The 14,451-nt window shown below is 43.6% G+C and overlaps 1 protein-coding gene across 4 annotated transcripts in view; it reads right to left on the reverse strand.

Moving 5' to 3' along the window:
- Window positions 1-12,555, reverse strand: part of LOC134522715 (clathrin heavy chain 1-like) — a 37,273-nt gene extending 24,718 nt beyond the window's left edge. For 2 of the 4 annotated variants that reach the window (XM_063350657.1, XM_063350655.1), the window contains exons 1-2: window positions 12,248-12,551; window positions 3,773-3,980 (exon numbers count right to left, since the gene is read on the reverse strand). In XM_063350657.1, coding sequence (XP_063206727.1) covers window positions 3,773-3,980; window positions 12,248-12,289 — 250 coding nt within the window. In that variant the 5' untranslated portion in view covers window positions 12,290-12,551. Of the gene's footprint in view, window positions 1-3,772; window positions 3,981-12,247 lie in introns of all 4 variants that reach the window. The other 2 variants (XM_063350658.1, XM_063350656.1) reach the window with 2 other exon arrangements.
- Window positions 12,556-14,451: the final 1,896 nt, after the last annotated feature.

The following is a 14,451-nucleotide window of genomic DNA, read 5'->3' on the forward strand; positions in this document are numbered from 1 at the left end:
GCTTGTGTGAACTCTGGTTTAGGTAGCAGCACTGGTATACTATAGGTGCTACAGGTGCCTAGTAGATGTCATTCAGCATAATTAACAGAAAGAATGGCTCTAGTTCATGTCAATTTAGTAGCTGCTGTAGGTGACCTGGACAAAGTGCAACAGCACGAGACTTGAACAGCTCTTGATAACCAAAGACCATAGATTCGATTTTATTTCTCTGTTGAACAAACTGTGCACTGAATTAGGAGATGGATGGGCTCTGTACAACAGCAATACAACAAGTGCCTATTGAAGAGGCCAGTCAAAAGTTCGGAAAGGTTGTTATAGAAAGGTTTGGAGTTTTAGTTCCAGTTAAGGTTACTGCTTTGTGATTTAGGTAATTATATTGCAGGTTTAACCTTGACTTTAGTATTCCTTTTAACTACCAGAAGCAGCTAGTAAGGGTAGACTTAAAATTAACGTTAATTGAATGAACCTATAAAGAATAAGGAACTCTATTCCTTTCAGGAAGTCAAAGTGACATTTTTCTTCACTACAGATGAGACGACTCAGCTCCAGGAATATTGTTTTCTGTTCACAAGACACCCACTCAGACTGCTAGAGTATTGGCTTGTAATGCCATTATTTCTATCCACATTTCAGAAGTGTTTTCCCTGCTAGTAACACTTCTGACTGTCAAACTGGTAGATGTTCCTTCTACTGGGAAGTTTTGATAGATGAAAGCTGCTGGCCACTAAGGATTCATTTTCAAGAGATACTAACCGTACATTAATATGCATCTCTGACTGCCCTAAAACATTTTAGCGTAATTTATATAGTAAGCTGATCATGTCAGTTTAATGCAGTGTCAAGAGACAATGCGAGACTTCAGAGCTACCACATGCAGCATTTATGCTCCCTGAATTAACTGCATAAAGAACTGCTAACCTGATCTAGCTCCCAGGATGGCTTGATAGCTTTTCCTGGGACCAAAAGCAGCCTCTTTGATGACCTTTCTCTGCACATGTAGTTAACTGTATTGTGCAAATGCAAAAAACCCAGGCCTAACACCAGCTGTAAACCGATAGTTGGAAACAGAGTATTTACTGGATTAGACAACAATTTGTCCAGTGGTGGAGTGGTGCTATCAAGGGACTGATTTTTGGAACTTCCACAGTGTGTAGCCTCACATGCAGAAGGCAGACAAGTAGTTCTAGAAGGGCTCTAGTCACCATCTAAACAGGAATGTGCATACAGAAACTGCTCTCAAAGTCAGTCTTGCTGAAAAGGAAGCAGGATGTCCTTCTTAGTTTTAAGAACGTATAAGAAACCAATAATCCACTAAAATGAGTTAAAAGCTCGTGCTTGGCTATTTTCTAGATTAAATTTGACTGCTATGTTACAATTGGAAATGGCTTCAGAAGCTTCATCAGGCAGCTAAGTGTGGCAACATAAATTCAAACTTCAGAACTCTAAACTACAAAAAAATCGGTTATTTGGATTACGAGAGCAGAACCTGCCATAAAGTCACAGTGAGGGCAAGTGTGTGTTTGAGTCTCATGTCTAGTTGAATTCTTTCTTAGGCCAAGATCTGAGACAAAAAGCCAGACTCTTACGTAAGTTTTTCTGATCAAACTACCAGACTGCTCAATCTACTCAAACTATTCTCTACAGGAGTAGTCAAGTAAGCAGATTCATCTTTTGAACACAGAATTTACATTTCAGTTCACTGGAGCATGAAGTTTCTCCATTCCACAAAGAATGGATGCACCCGAGTGCTACATTCTCCACTTACAGCAACTGGGGAGTACTCTCGGTACAGAGCAAAGCAAAAGAATCATGAAAACAAGGACAAAGCATAAATCTCGGTACACCAGGAGAATGCCACATGCAATCCAGAAATGAAATTGTGCATACTGTACTTCAGTATAAATCAAGAACCATTTCATTTCTTTTTCTGAGGGTAGGTTTGTATGTTTATTGCTCAGTAATCCTCAGATTATGAGCAACTCCTTATCATGGCACACTGAGTCACAACACAGAACAGTTTTGACTACTGAAGTCTCAGTCAATCAGCAGGGAAAGTCTGGAGCAACAGACTGACTTAAACCACGGTCTTCAGTGTAGTTCTGCTGGTTATTGTGGGTAACAACATATTGGTTAGATAGCTCTATTCGTCTTCTTTTCTACCAAACCCTTTGGTCATTAGTTTTTTTTTATAGAAGAAGAGATCATTAAGTTTGCAATACCTGACAACACAATTTTGCATGTCAATGTGACATCATTCACCCAACCTTAGCTCTTCAGAGGACAAGCTCATTCGCTCTGCATGGACAGAACAATACTTCTTTTGAGCAAGTCTTAACACTGGCAAGAATAAGGCTATATTCTTTGAAGCTGATGATAATCTGTTTAGTTAGTAGGTTAGTTTTAAAACCAGATTATGTAGTTTCCTTTTAAGAGCTAGATGAAGCTCTGCTAGTGTAGAGAAGGCACTTTCCTTGCCAATATGGTTTGTTTAAAGGGGTCCAAGTTTAAGGACAGTGAACTCTTAACAGATCTGAAATTATTTTTTCATTGTTGCCTTTACCCACACCCCAGGTAAGGCAGTCCTTTGCAAGATGTATAAGCATCAGCTGAATCTGTGATTCAGATAAGACGTCAAACATTAACACATTAGTTTTCCCCTAACACCAGTATAAGCCTGAGATCAAAGACAAAAAGTTACGGTTTTTGTACCAGTTCTGAGGATAGTTGTTTCTTGGACCCCTAAGTAATTTCACCATGATCTTCCACATTAAAACACACACTCAGGCAGAAATGAATAGCACACAGGACATGCTAGTAGAGGTCTCTCATAAAAATATTGCGACTTGGTTTTGTCTATCAACTGTACTTCCATCATATACACACACACAAACATTAAGAGCATACTCTTCTCCTTCACTTGGTACAGTCAATAGTCAAAGCAGCCAAATGGTTAGCAATAAGCCAATGGAGAATGTTTTCACTATAATACCAGTTGAGGATTAAGATTCCCCACCTGGCTATGAAGTGAACTGTCAAATGGCTACCTTAAAGTTCAGTACTTTTTATGAGATTAGACCATTCTGTACTACCGAACATGAAATGTCATGACAAAGTTCACTCACCATCTGTTTAGATAAGATGCAGGAAGAAAAGTACATCGTAAGTGACAGTTATTGAGATTCAATATCAGAAGTCAGTCATTAAAGAAAAGAGCCAGAAATACATTAAAAATTATTTCTTTGAGCTCAGAGTGCTACATAAAGGCAGTATCAACATCACAGGTACTGGTCAGCAGAAGTCTTCTATGTGCAAGATTCTCATGATGGCCAAACTTAACATTCTTGTACATTCAGACTTTCACAGTTACTGGTTATGACATTTTGTTGGTATCTAGTAAGCTCTTCAGAGCTACAAGAAAGGGCCAGCACAGAGCAGAGAGTAAGAAAGGCTTTACATTCTTATTCACCTTTACAAGTGTCCATTACGTTTACGACACCTATTTAAAGGTAAAGTATACCATATGTTGACCTGGTCCTCAGTGAGAATAGGAGGCTGCAGTGCCAAGCCCAAGCATCTCACACCTACTTGGAGGCAAATCATCCAAAGATTACTGAGAAATCCACTGCCAAAAATACAGCATGCAAGTTCAGGCAAGAATTCTTATCCTCATATACATTCTTCTTAGAAAGTTTACATAAATCTTAAGAGCATACGTAAGCAATACTACAGCTAAACGGTAGGTTTCATACTGCAATAATAAAGGGTTACTCACCTTTTAGCGCAATTACTTTAGAGGCTGGATTCATGATGGCACTTTCGGCAGAAATTGGACGTCTTATGGGTGTTGTTGGATCACTCATGTCAATTATCACTACTTGTGCTTGCTCTCCCACTTTCTCCCTGATGCAGATGAACTTGTCAGATTCCATTGTTAGGGTACTGAATCCAATGTTTCCTGGGTTAATGCCCAAATTTTGGAGCTATAAAGATATAAGAGAGTGCTTTGTTAGACCTTCAACATGGAAAGGCTAACTCAAACTTCTATGTCTAAAGTCTCTTCCAGCAGGAAATGCAAGACTGGCATATTTGTCTGACAAGAGTATATATTATGGAACTATGATCTATCTTCTCTTTGTTCCATAGGTAAAGAACTACACAATTCCTAGTATTCAAGTCCTAAAGACATTCCAAAGTTGTGTTATTGATGCAAATTAAAAGGAGTTTTAACTTAAGCATGTATTGCTTAACCTGGTTCTAGTAACGTGATAGGCCGTAAACTATCAGTAGCATCACTATTTCAGACTTAGCAAGGCTGGTAAATTTGATATTAAAAACTTAAGTGGCAGAACTACAAGGTACAGCGGCAGCGGGTCTTATGGAAAGAACCAATTACCCTTATGCAACCATTACCGAATGAAGTCTACATAGCGGGTCTCAAATGGCCTATTCTTACAAGTGGACTTGTTCATCTTAGAATCTAATTCTTACCAGTGAAAACTAAGAAGGATGTGTTAAAACAATCAGTCATTCCATCTCTCCTTGCCCAGGATATCACGCCATTTGGCTCAACAACAAAGGCAGGGATTTCAGTGCAGGCCTCCTCCAGCCTTATGTCCAACTCTCAAAACGTAACTTGCCCTCGTCATATGACAGCAGGTACAAAGCATTTACTCTTAATGTAACTTAAAGTCATTTTGTGCCACTGAATAGATTGCTCTAGAAGATGGCTATTTCTCATTTTCATCCTTTTGTGTTAACTTTGTTTCCATTCACTTCCAATTTCCAGTTAACAGGAGGAGGTGGCAGTGAATGACTATCACTGTTTCAACTGGTATGCAGTAAATCAGATTTACCTATGAGCACACCCCAGCTCGGTATGTATGCAAGCGGCATTTTATGTAACAGTTAACCGTGATAGGCCTGAGCACCTGCTTTATGCCCCAGAGCAATGCTTTTCAAGCAGAGGAACAGTATCAGCTTCACTGCACGTTCTTAAGGGATTAACCTACACCACTTTTCAGTGCACTGCAAGTGAAAAATGACTACCCTCAAGGAGACAGGATAGAGATTACCTACCTTGACTCTGATACATACCACTAGGACCTTCATACAATAGACTAAACTTCTTGAGCAACAAGTCCCATGATGGTGACACAAACACCATTTTAGTGTGTTTTGATCTGGATAATCATGGCTTGTTACAGCTTCTGGAAAGCTACTCACTAAATCATAAATTGGGTATGTTAACAGAGATACCTAGAAACATGGTGTGTCAGGACTGTGCCTGAGAATACGTCAGGAATTGTTTGTTTTCTGTTTAGTTTACTAATGAAGAGCTATTCAGCTCACTAACTGCTAATCTCAATGTACTCAAGTTTCAGTAATACAATGCAACCCAAATGTACGCACTTGTAATCCCACCCACAAGCATGTCTCAGCAAAACTGACACCATTCAGCGAACACCGCACTTCATAGGTAAATACTTCAATACACACTAGTAAACTTCAGTAGGTACCATTCATTCCAAAAGAGAATCAAAGTTTAGGCACAAGAACACAAGAAGCTGCTTGCAACTAGAGTTTTGAAAACAAATCTCCACTGGGCATGCAGCTGTTACAGGCTTCTGTGTCAGTAAGGAAAGAAGTTTCCATAACAAGACAACTCATGCATTTTTCATATGTAATGCATAAAGTTTTAGAACCCAACAAACATACAAGTTGTAGCTCCATCAACTTCTGTGACCTTGAATAACAGGGGAATAAATGATGGGCCCTTAATATTCCACTGTTCTTGGTCACGTGGTCTAGGCCAGACAACATCCACTTGTTTTGACAAATGACATAGTACACCTGAGCACTTTAATGCTGAGCATGATCTGAGTCCATCTACCAAGAGACTAATTAAATTGTCACAAGAGTGGTCAAGAGATTTAACTGCAGCATAGCAAAGTTGCTAACTTGATTTAATTAATCCAAACTCAGATGTATTTCCAGAATACTGAAGTAGAAACACAGCTTCTTCAAGGTCTCTTCTCAATTACTGTGCTTCAGCTTGACCTGCTCTTCAAGAGACAGCCCCTGGCCACTCATTCTGCATGGTAAGAATCTCAAGGCACCAGCCTGCTTGAAGTTCTGCTTAAAGCCCAAGGTTATTCACTGCAAAATCAGATCCATATTGAAGAATAATGCTTTTGGTATCTTCACTAAGTAATATTTTGCATCAAGTTCTGGTATTAAGATTTCCCATTTTAACTGTTATAAAATCTAGCAAAGCTTTCAGAAAATGTAATGCTAAATTATGCAGGAGTATCGCTGTCATCCTTATTATTAGGGAAGTCAGTCACATCTTTTAAAGGCAAAACACCCTAAAGGATGGTCATATGAATACTGCAAGCCTCAGTGAATGATGACAAAGCTTCACATTTTAGTAGTCTGAAAACACTGAAGACTGTTCCTGCCATCAGGAGAGGGATTAAGTATCTTTATCAGATCACATGCGCTCCTGTAATACAGAAGCAGTGCAAGAGGCATATTCCTTATGACTATACATAAGAACACGAGCAGAATCCCTTTACCACCAAACAAAGGGACATTAGCCAGCATCACTTCTACCCTGGATGGGACAAACCTGCCAGGACAACCTGGACTACGTTGTTCTAAAGCACCTTCCCCTCCTCCTCAAGCACAAAATTAAGAAAACTTTATTACAGGAGGCAACAAGCATTTAGCTATATATCTTAAAAGGCCTCAGGTGAAGGTGCTACAGGTCATTACTGAAGTTTGTATGTATTAACTAGAGATTTTGCAGTTTATTTTCATAAAGGAGTAAACATCAGGCCTCTCAATTGCTACTGAATTTTCATTTTTTATTATGCTTCTTAGGCAAGCAGTACTCTCAAACTAAGCTTGCCTTCTTCTGAAAAGAAGGATTCAATATTGCAAAGTCATTCCAGGGACATTTACTGTGGGGATACCCTCCTTCCATGATTTTACCCCATACTTTACTTCCAGGTAATCCAGTTAAACCCTACCAAGCACCCCCACTTAGCTTACCGTAAGCCTCTCTGTAGAAGAAAAGATAACATTCTGTTTTATGAGTAACAGCATAATGCCTCCCCTACCCTTTCATGCCCTAATGCCCATTATCTACACGTATAGTGTAGAACTATCTTCACTATCAGGCTCAATGAGCCAGACAACAAAGATTTTTGCTTCATAGATATATAGTATTACGGCACGCTGGATTAGATACCAAACTTACTTTTAAGCATCTTATAGATACTAAGAAATTAGTGACATGGTAAAGACTAACCCGAGATGTATTATCTGATTCTCAGCCCTAATGAAGATATACAAATCCTACACTTAAGATGAAATACAACTATTAATCTGAGATTTAGTCTTTCCCCATTCTACTTTACCATCATGGTACCATTTGCTAAGAAATGGAGTTGAGATGTTTTTACACAAGAGTTCTACTAAATATGGGACTTTCTAATGCATTTCCCTTTCTGTGGAGTGCAGCGATCCAGACTGAGTCAGCACAGACCAACTGAGACATCGATACTAGCAGTCTTCAAACTAAGTCCATTTCTCTAATGGGACATACTTAAGCCTAACTTACTACCTGTTCAATACTGACACTCCAATATTTGGGACATACCACCAGTCAAATGCTGGAGTCAGAAGAACTCTGTGAATTTAAGATCCCTTCAGGGTTCAGTAAATATCCCATTTCAGCTTTATGCCATACAGCTCTAGTGGAAGTGCTTTTTAGAGGCAATCAACTATTGGTTTTTAAGCCCACTAGAAAAGAGTAAGGTTCAGAAAGAGGCTACAGGTAGCCAAATATTAAAAACTGCTTGCTAAAAATTCTGTAAGCACATATCATTTTAAGCATAATACAAAACAAGAACGCATTAATACAGAACTCTCTTACTCATGTGAATATATGACGTTATAATCACACTCAATAAGGATCCGCATACAGTTGTTGAACATCTCCTCTCAACTGCCCACCTGTATCTCATCTCCTGCTATAGTTCCCATCTTGACCCGTGAAGGACATCAAGGAAGTACAGAACAGCTGAAACATGCAACACCACCAGCTCACAGGTTTTAGTTGCAGTTGCAATTAGGATTTCATCTTAAATGACAGTTACTCCCTACACAAAAAACTTGTATGTCAGTGATGACGATTAGATCATCTATTGAATGAGTCTCCCTACCACATGTAGGGCACTTTTCAATTCAGTGAGCAAACATGGTCTCTTCAACTCTAAATAGCTGAATCAAGTCACGATATGTAGCCCTACCTTTTGGATACAAGTCCAAAAAAATCATTTACAGGTTGCAAATATCCTAAGTGCTTTTAAGTCCACATGTCCAGCCAAAGCAAACTCACGAAAGCCATTATTACACTTCATCTCAGTCACGCCTATTACACAACAGATAGCAATTCTTAACAAGACATCTCGGACTATCCAAACAAAAAGTGTTTTCACCCAGAAAATGTCACAAGTAAATCTGCATTCTTTATGTTTAAAACCAGTACACCCTAACTTCTCAGTACTGCACCAAGATGCATAAAACTTGTGCATCAAGAGCATGTCATGCACACAAGTGTTTTCACATTAGTTGGTTGTGCTCAAGAGTCTGTATTAGTTATTCAACAGAAAGCGGAATCCTGCCTACAGATCGATGTGTCCATCCATCTAAGGGATGAAGCCCCAACCTAGGAACCTGAGACTTTGTACAAGTAACAGCTTTCTCCACAGGCAAGCAGAGATTTTTTTGCTAGTGAAAACCGAAAAACACTACCAACTGAAAAGACAAGCTTTTAAGAACAAACCAAGGACTAAGTAAAGAAAAAGTTTAATTTTAGATCAAGAACACTTTGTTCACTGAATTCCAGTAACATTGCTTCCAGTCTATGTATGAGTATACTTAGTCTTTTACAGCCCTTCCATTGTAAACTACAATCCCCTTGGAAGCGTTCAATCTGGTAAGTAATTTATAATTCACTGCTCCAACAGAAGCCCTAGAGTTAAGAACCCAATTAAATCCCAGTAGCTTAAGTAGTGTGTACTAGTATTTCACTATAGCAGGGCTGGCACAGTTTGTACTGCTGCAGCTGGTCAGCCATCAGATAGATAAGAAACAAGTCCTTATTTTATTCCCCTCCTTTGCTATGGGACTTAACTATGATATCCTCTGCAGGAAGAATGCGCAAGATGCAACCTCTTTATGAATTTGTGAAGACTCATAGCTACAGAGTCCACACCTAAAAGAAACTGTTCAATTGCATTAAATGACGCTAAACAAACAGGAAGACTTGCATTCATTCTCAGCTTGACTACTACCACATCAAGACCTAGATATCTTTCTTTTACTGCAGCTATTCTCCATCTTTCAGCTGACATGCTCACACAGGACTTGTACGTACAAGCTCTAACAACTTCAAATTTAGCATGCACTGTGACTGGCAATCGCTCCTCCTGCACAGGCTTGGAGCTACAGTTCAGTCAGAAGATGAGCAATATAAAGCAAGATGAGCTTCACAAGGAATGTAAACAGTCTGCTGATCTCTACTCCTCCAATTTTATGTGGACCAAGATCGCTGTTTCACTTCACACTATCATTTATCCACTTCCAGCTAGAGAGAGTGGGAGAGAAGAGTTCAGTATTTAGCACTACAACTTATGTGTAGCTTCTCTGGAGAGGACTTTCTGTGTGCTTCAGTTCTTTTAGTAAAGTACAGACAACTATCTTGGTAAGACTCTGAACTTAAGTGAAACAACGATTCAACAGCACCAGTCTGAATTTGGAATTGAGTAATTAGAGCACTAACAGCTATTCTAACCACTTAAAGACATATTAATTAAAATGCCTACAGGTATAAACAGTACACAGATTGACTTAAGGTGCAGAAATATTTAATGCAGGATCACTGAAACACAGCAATTATAAGGAATTGTAGCCTTTTTGGATAGAGCACAGCAGTAGACCAGCTACACTAATTTTAAAGGTAACAACTTAACTGTAGCCAAGCCAATTTCTTCGAAGTAACGGGGGTGGGGTGAGGGGTACAAAAGACATTAAGCTGATAAAGCTAAATATACGGGTGATAGCAAAACGTTAGGAAGAAGAGTGAAGGCCTAATCTTTTAACGAATTCTCTACCAGTCAAGCATCATGTATCATTTACACATGACTCTGGATGTTTACAACATGTAATATTAAGTTAGAGCTGATAAAAATGCACTGCAGATATCCAGCCAGAGCAAACACTACCAGTTCCCACATTCCTTCCGATTTCCCTCCACGTTCATCCCACCAAGTAGAAACAACTGCAGAAGAAGCACCGAGAAGGCTGACTGCATTCCTATTCCCAGCTACTACTAATCTCAATTTCTCTGTAGCAGAGTACTGCTTTGGAGCTACCGCACTCGAATTGGGGGAAGAAGCAGGAACGAGTGAATCCAGAAGAAGAGTTTGGTCCTACATGTTAGCAGCAGGGGTCCCAAGGTCTCCCCTGCTCCTCTCTGCAGCGTCCATGCTGGGAAACAGTCCCTCAAGCCCAGTTCTAGACCAAATTATTTAAGAGCAAAAGCAGGTGGTAGCACAAAATAGAATATGACTTCAGTACAAATCCCTTGAGAAGCTGCTAGCCCCCCACCCAAAACAGAAGTACCACAATGCCAATATCGGCAATGTTGCAAGACACACAACGCTCGCTCTTACAGAAACACTCATTTAATAAGCAAAGCAGCACAATACACCTATGACATACTAAGTGTGATATTCTCTCATCATTATTGTATAGCCCAAACACAACCAGCAGGAGTGGTTATGTTTGCTAGTTTTAAACTGGAAGAACCACATGCTTCTAAGGAGAATCTGACATCAGAAACACTTTGATCCCAAGTTTCTTACTCAGACAGCTGTACTGTAGCTCTTTGGGATTCACTGGATGTTACTACAATCACTGCTATACTGGACATTGGTGGGGAGAGTGACAGTATAATTCTTCTTCACTATGTTAAACTCTCTTAATCCATGTCAACTCTGAGGAGACAGGTGTGTCTGCTCCCTTGTACACGGAGATTAGATATTTCTGGAGTTCGCTTGCCCTATTGCTGTTTTTCACACTAAGGCTCCTTCCGGAGTGATCAAGACAGTTCTTCCAGTCAAGCAGAAAAACACTTCCCAAAGGAGGCTGGCAGCTGCAATAACCATTTCCCAAGCTGAAATGCTTGAAGTGGCACAAAGTCCACACTGATGGATGATACCCTGTTCATATTTTGAAATGGATGCCTGATTTGACAGAAAGGGGCGGTACAGAGACAGAAGGATGACTTGCCAAGTCCACTTCCTGTTCTCTCATTCATTTAGCAAATTCCTTTAATTCCTACCTCAAACTGCATGTTCAGAGACCGGTGTTCTCTCACTCCATTTACAACCCTCCCTCATCATCAGTTCACAAGGAAACAGATAAACCGGTTTGTCTGTGCTGCATCCATTAGTCATGGATCTTTTCCAACACTGGCATTATGGTTTTCACAGGCTATGAAGAACGGAACTATGACATTTTTAGGGATGGGGTTTTTTAATATTGTTACGTTTGGAAAGAGGGACAGAGGCTGTGCAGCTTCCAAGTCCAAATGCTTTCTTGCGCCTCATCTCACCAATTTCCTCCCAGTTGGCAGCTGCACAGAAAGACGTCCCCATGAACCTCCGCGATCCGAATGCTGATGGTCGTTTAGGTAAAAGAGAGAAGCCTCGATCCCTCTCCAAGATTAAGACACCCACCTAAACTGAGGCGGGGGAGCCCCCGCGGTGGCCGGGGAGAGCAGCCCGGCCCCGGCCCGGCACCTCCCCGGAGCGGGAGGTCCCTCAGGCGGCGAGTGACTCTGCACAAATCGCGGGCACTCCGCGAAGAGGCAGCCCGGGGGATGGATGGACGGAGGGAGGCGGTAGCCCGGGAGCCCGCACCGGGGTCGGGCTCGGCCCCGCGCGCCTTCCCGCGGCGCGCAGCGGGACGGCGGCTCCGCATCGGAGGGAATGAGGGAGGGAGTCCCCCCGCCACAGCAGCCGCAGGAGGCGCCCCCGTGGCCCGGCCCAGCCCCCCCTCCCCTCAGCACGCCCCCAGCCTCGGTTAGGCCGCGGCCCCCCCCTCTCTGAGGGACGGGGTGAGGCAGAGGAGGGGGAGCCCCTTCCCTGCGGCCCCACCACCCCCCGCTGCTCACCTGGAAATGCTCCTGGAAGCGAATGGGCAGTATCTGAGCCATGGCTGGGGGCGAGCTCCCCAGGGCAGGGACGCGGGGCGGGGGCCGGCGGCAGCAGCAGGGCAGGCGCCGCTGCACCCCACTCGGCAGCGGGGAGGAGGGGAAGGGAGGAGAGGGGAAGGGGAGGGGGAGGTGGCGCAGGCGCAGAGCCCTCGCTGGGATAGCGCCCCGGCGGGCTCGCCTCCCTCCCCTGCCTCAGCTCGGGGCCGCTCACTCCGGGGCGGGATCACTCCGCACGCCACCAGCCTGCCAGGGTCTCCTCAAATAGTCCCTCTCCGCGGACCTTCTTCCCCCGCCTCTCGCGCGCCCTTGCCTCCCGCCGCCCCCCCTCCTCCGCTGCCCCCCGCTCCTGCTGAGTGGCAGGGCTGGGCTGGGGGTTCGGAAGAGCCGGGGGGCTCCCGCCAACCCGGCTGCGGCCAGTGAAGGGGGCTGGAGGACCTGTCAGACCCCCCGTATCCTTCCGCCGCTGCCACACGCGCTCACGTGACCCGACCCCCTCCCCATCTCCGCGCGGCGGCGGGGGGGTGCCGCGGCCCGTACGGTTCCCTCCCGCCCTTCCTCAGGGATGGGGCGGCGGTGCCGGGCGTGATGCCCCCCTCAGAGCTGCGAGGCTCCCGCCGTGGGTGAGGGGAAAGGCAAGGGGCTCCGCGGCGCCGCCCCGCCCCCTGGCTGTGGCCCTTGGTGGGCACTGAAGGCCGGGAGCAGACCCGCTCCTCCTGCCTGCCGGCCCGCGGCCTGGCCACAGGGGAGCAGGGGCGGTTGTGGCCTTTGGCAGTCATGGTCCCCAGCTGGGTGCAGAAGCGCCAGGGCAGCCACCACGTCTCAGTGACCCCTGTGAACAAGGGACCCGTGAAGACTTAAAACCAGAAGGCAGATTAAAACAATTCCAAATATATCACAATTTAAAACCTTGTTATTTTTACTTAACCTCATACATTTTTAATACATTAAACTGGGAATTACCAAAACTGGGTTAGGTGTCCAAAGGAATCGTAGGCATGACTGCTGGACACCTTGGTTCCGACCGGCGCGCAATCGCAGGCTGCAGCCATGGGGATGCCTTTGCCGTGTGTGGGGGACCTGAAGGTCCGCAGCTGGACTGAGGAAACCCAGTCCCTGAACAGCCCACTGAACAGGTGGGAGGAGGTGCTGGGACTGAGGTGCTGCCAAAGCCCTACCGCCCAGGAAATCTAGGATCTCTAGCTCTCCCCGGAGGACTCACGATTGGGGTTAGGCACCAAGGTCTGTTCTCTCGAAAGCAAGCAAAAGTGGAGCTGAGGTGGAGACAACTTTTCTTTACATGGTCTCAAAAGCCATTTGAGTGTGTGAGCCGATGCAGGCAGGATGCAGCAACAACCATAAAACCACGGATGAAAGACGAAGAACAAATTTAATCGTGATACCTCATGGATCGGGGAATCTCTGAAGCAGCACCCTAGCAGGGACACGCAAGCAGGGGACACAGGCACCGTGGAGCAAGAGAGAGTCCTTATTAGCAAGAGAGTCCTTGTTAGTGAGAGTGAGAGCGCACAGACTCCCTGTTCTCGGCCGTATTTCAAGGGTTCAAGCAGGCATAGTTTTCCCACTGTGATTTGATCACTGTGCTTTGGGCAGGATTCTTAAGCAGCTAGATAAGGTGTTCCTGAGTCCATCACAGACTTACGTTATCTAAGTGCAGATGTTCTACTAGCAAGCACTCAAGGCTGAACAACAATTAGTGTAATATATGTTTCCCAGCACCCCAGGTGCGAGTCACTTGAGCATATTTACAACCCTCCTCACCGATCTTCCATTACTTTCCCACAAGTAGCATCTACTCCATAGGTTTGTTAGTAGCAGCTTGTTTACAGTGGGTTAGCTATATCAATTTTTAAATGAGGGCAAGGCAACAGTGCTGCAGAGGCAGGACCATTGGTGGGATGTCAGGACATGATCTGTAACCAGCCCATTTTGGTATAATGAACTTGTTTCGTGTTTTCCTTTGTCAACTGCTCTCCTTCACAGTTACTTTATGGATGCTAATTATTTATAGCCTGAGCTCCAATTGCTAGCTTTGGCTTTCTAATGTATAGCTAACTAGCTTTGTTTTAAAAAAACGAGCCACAGACTTTCATCATTTATTTCACAAATGAAGTAGGACCTCTTAAGTAATGTACATCATTATA

The sequence above is a fragment of the Chroicocephalus ridibundus genome, chromosome 13, assembly GCF_963924245.1.
Source record: "Chroicocephalus ridibundus chromosome 13, bChrRid1.1, whole genome shotgun sequence".
NCBI classification, from domain to species: domain Eukaryota; kingdom Metazoa; phylum Chordata; class Aves; order Charadriiformes; family Laridae; genus Chroicocephalus; species Chroicocephalus ridibundus.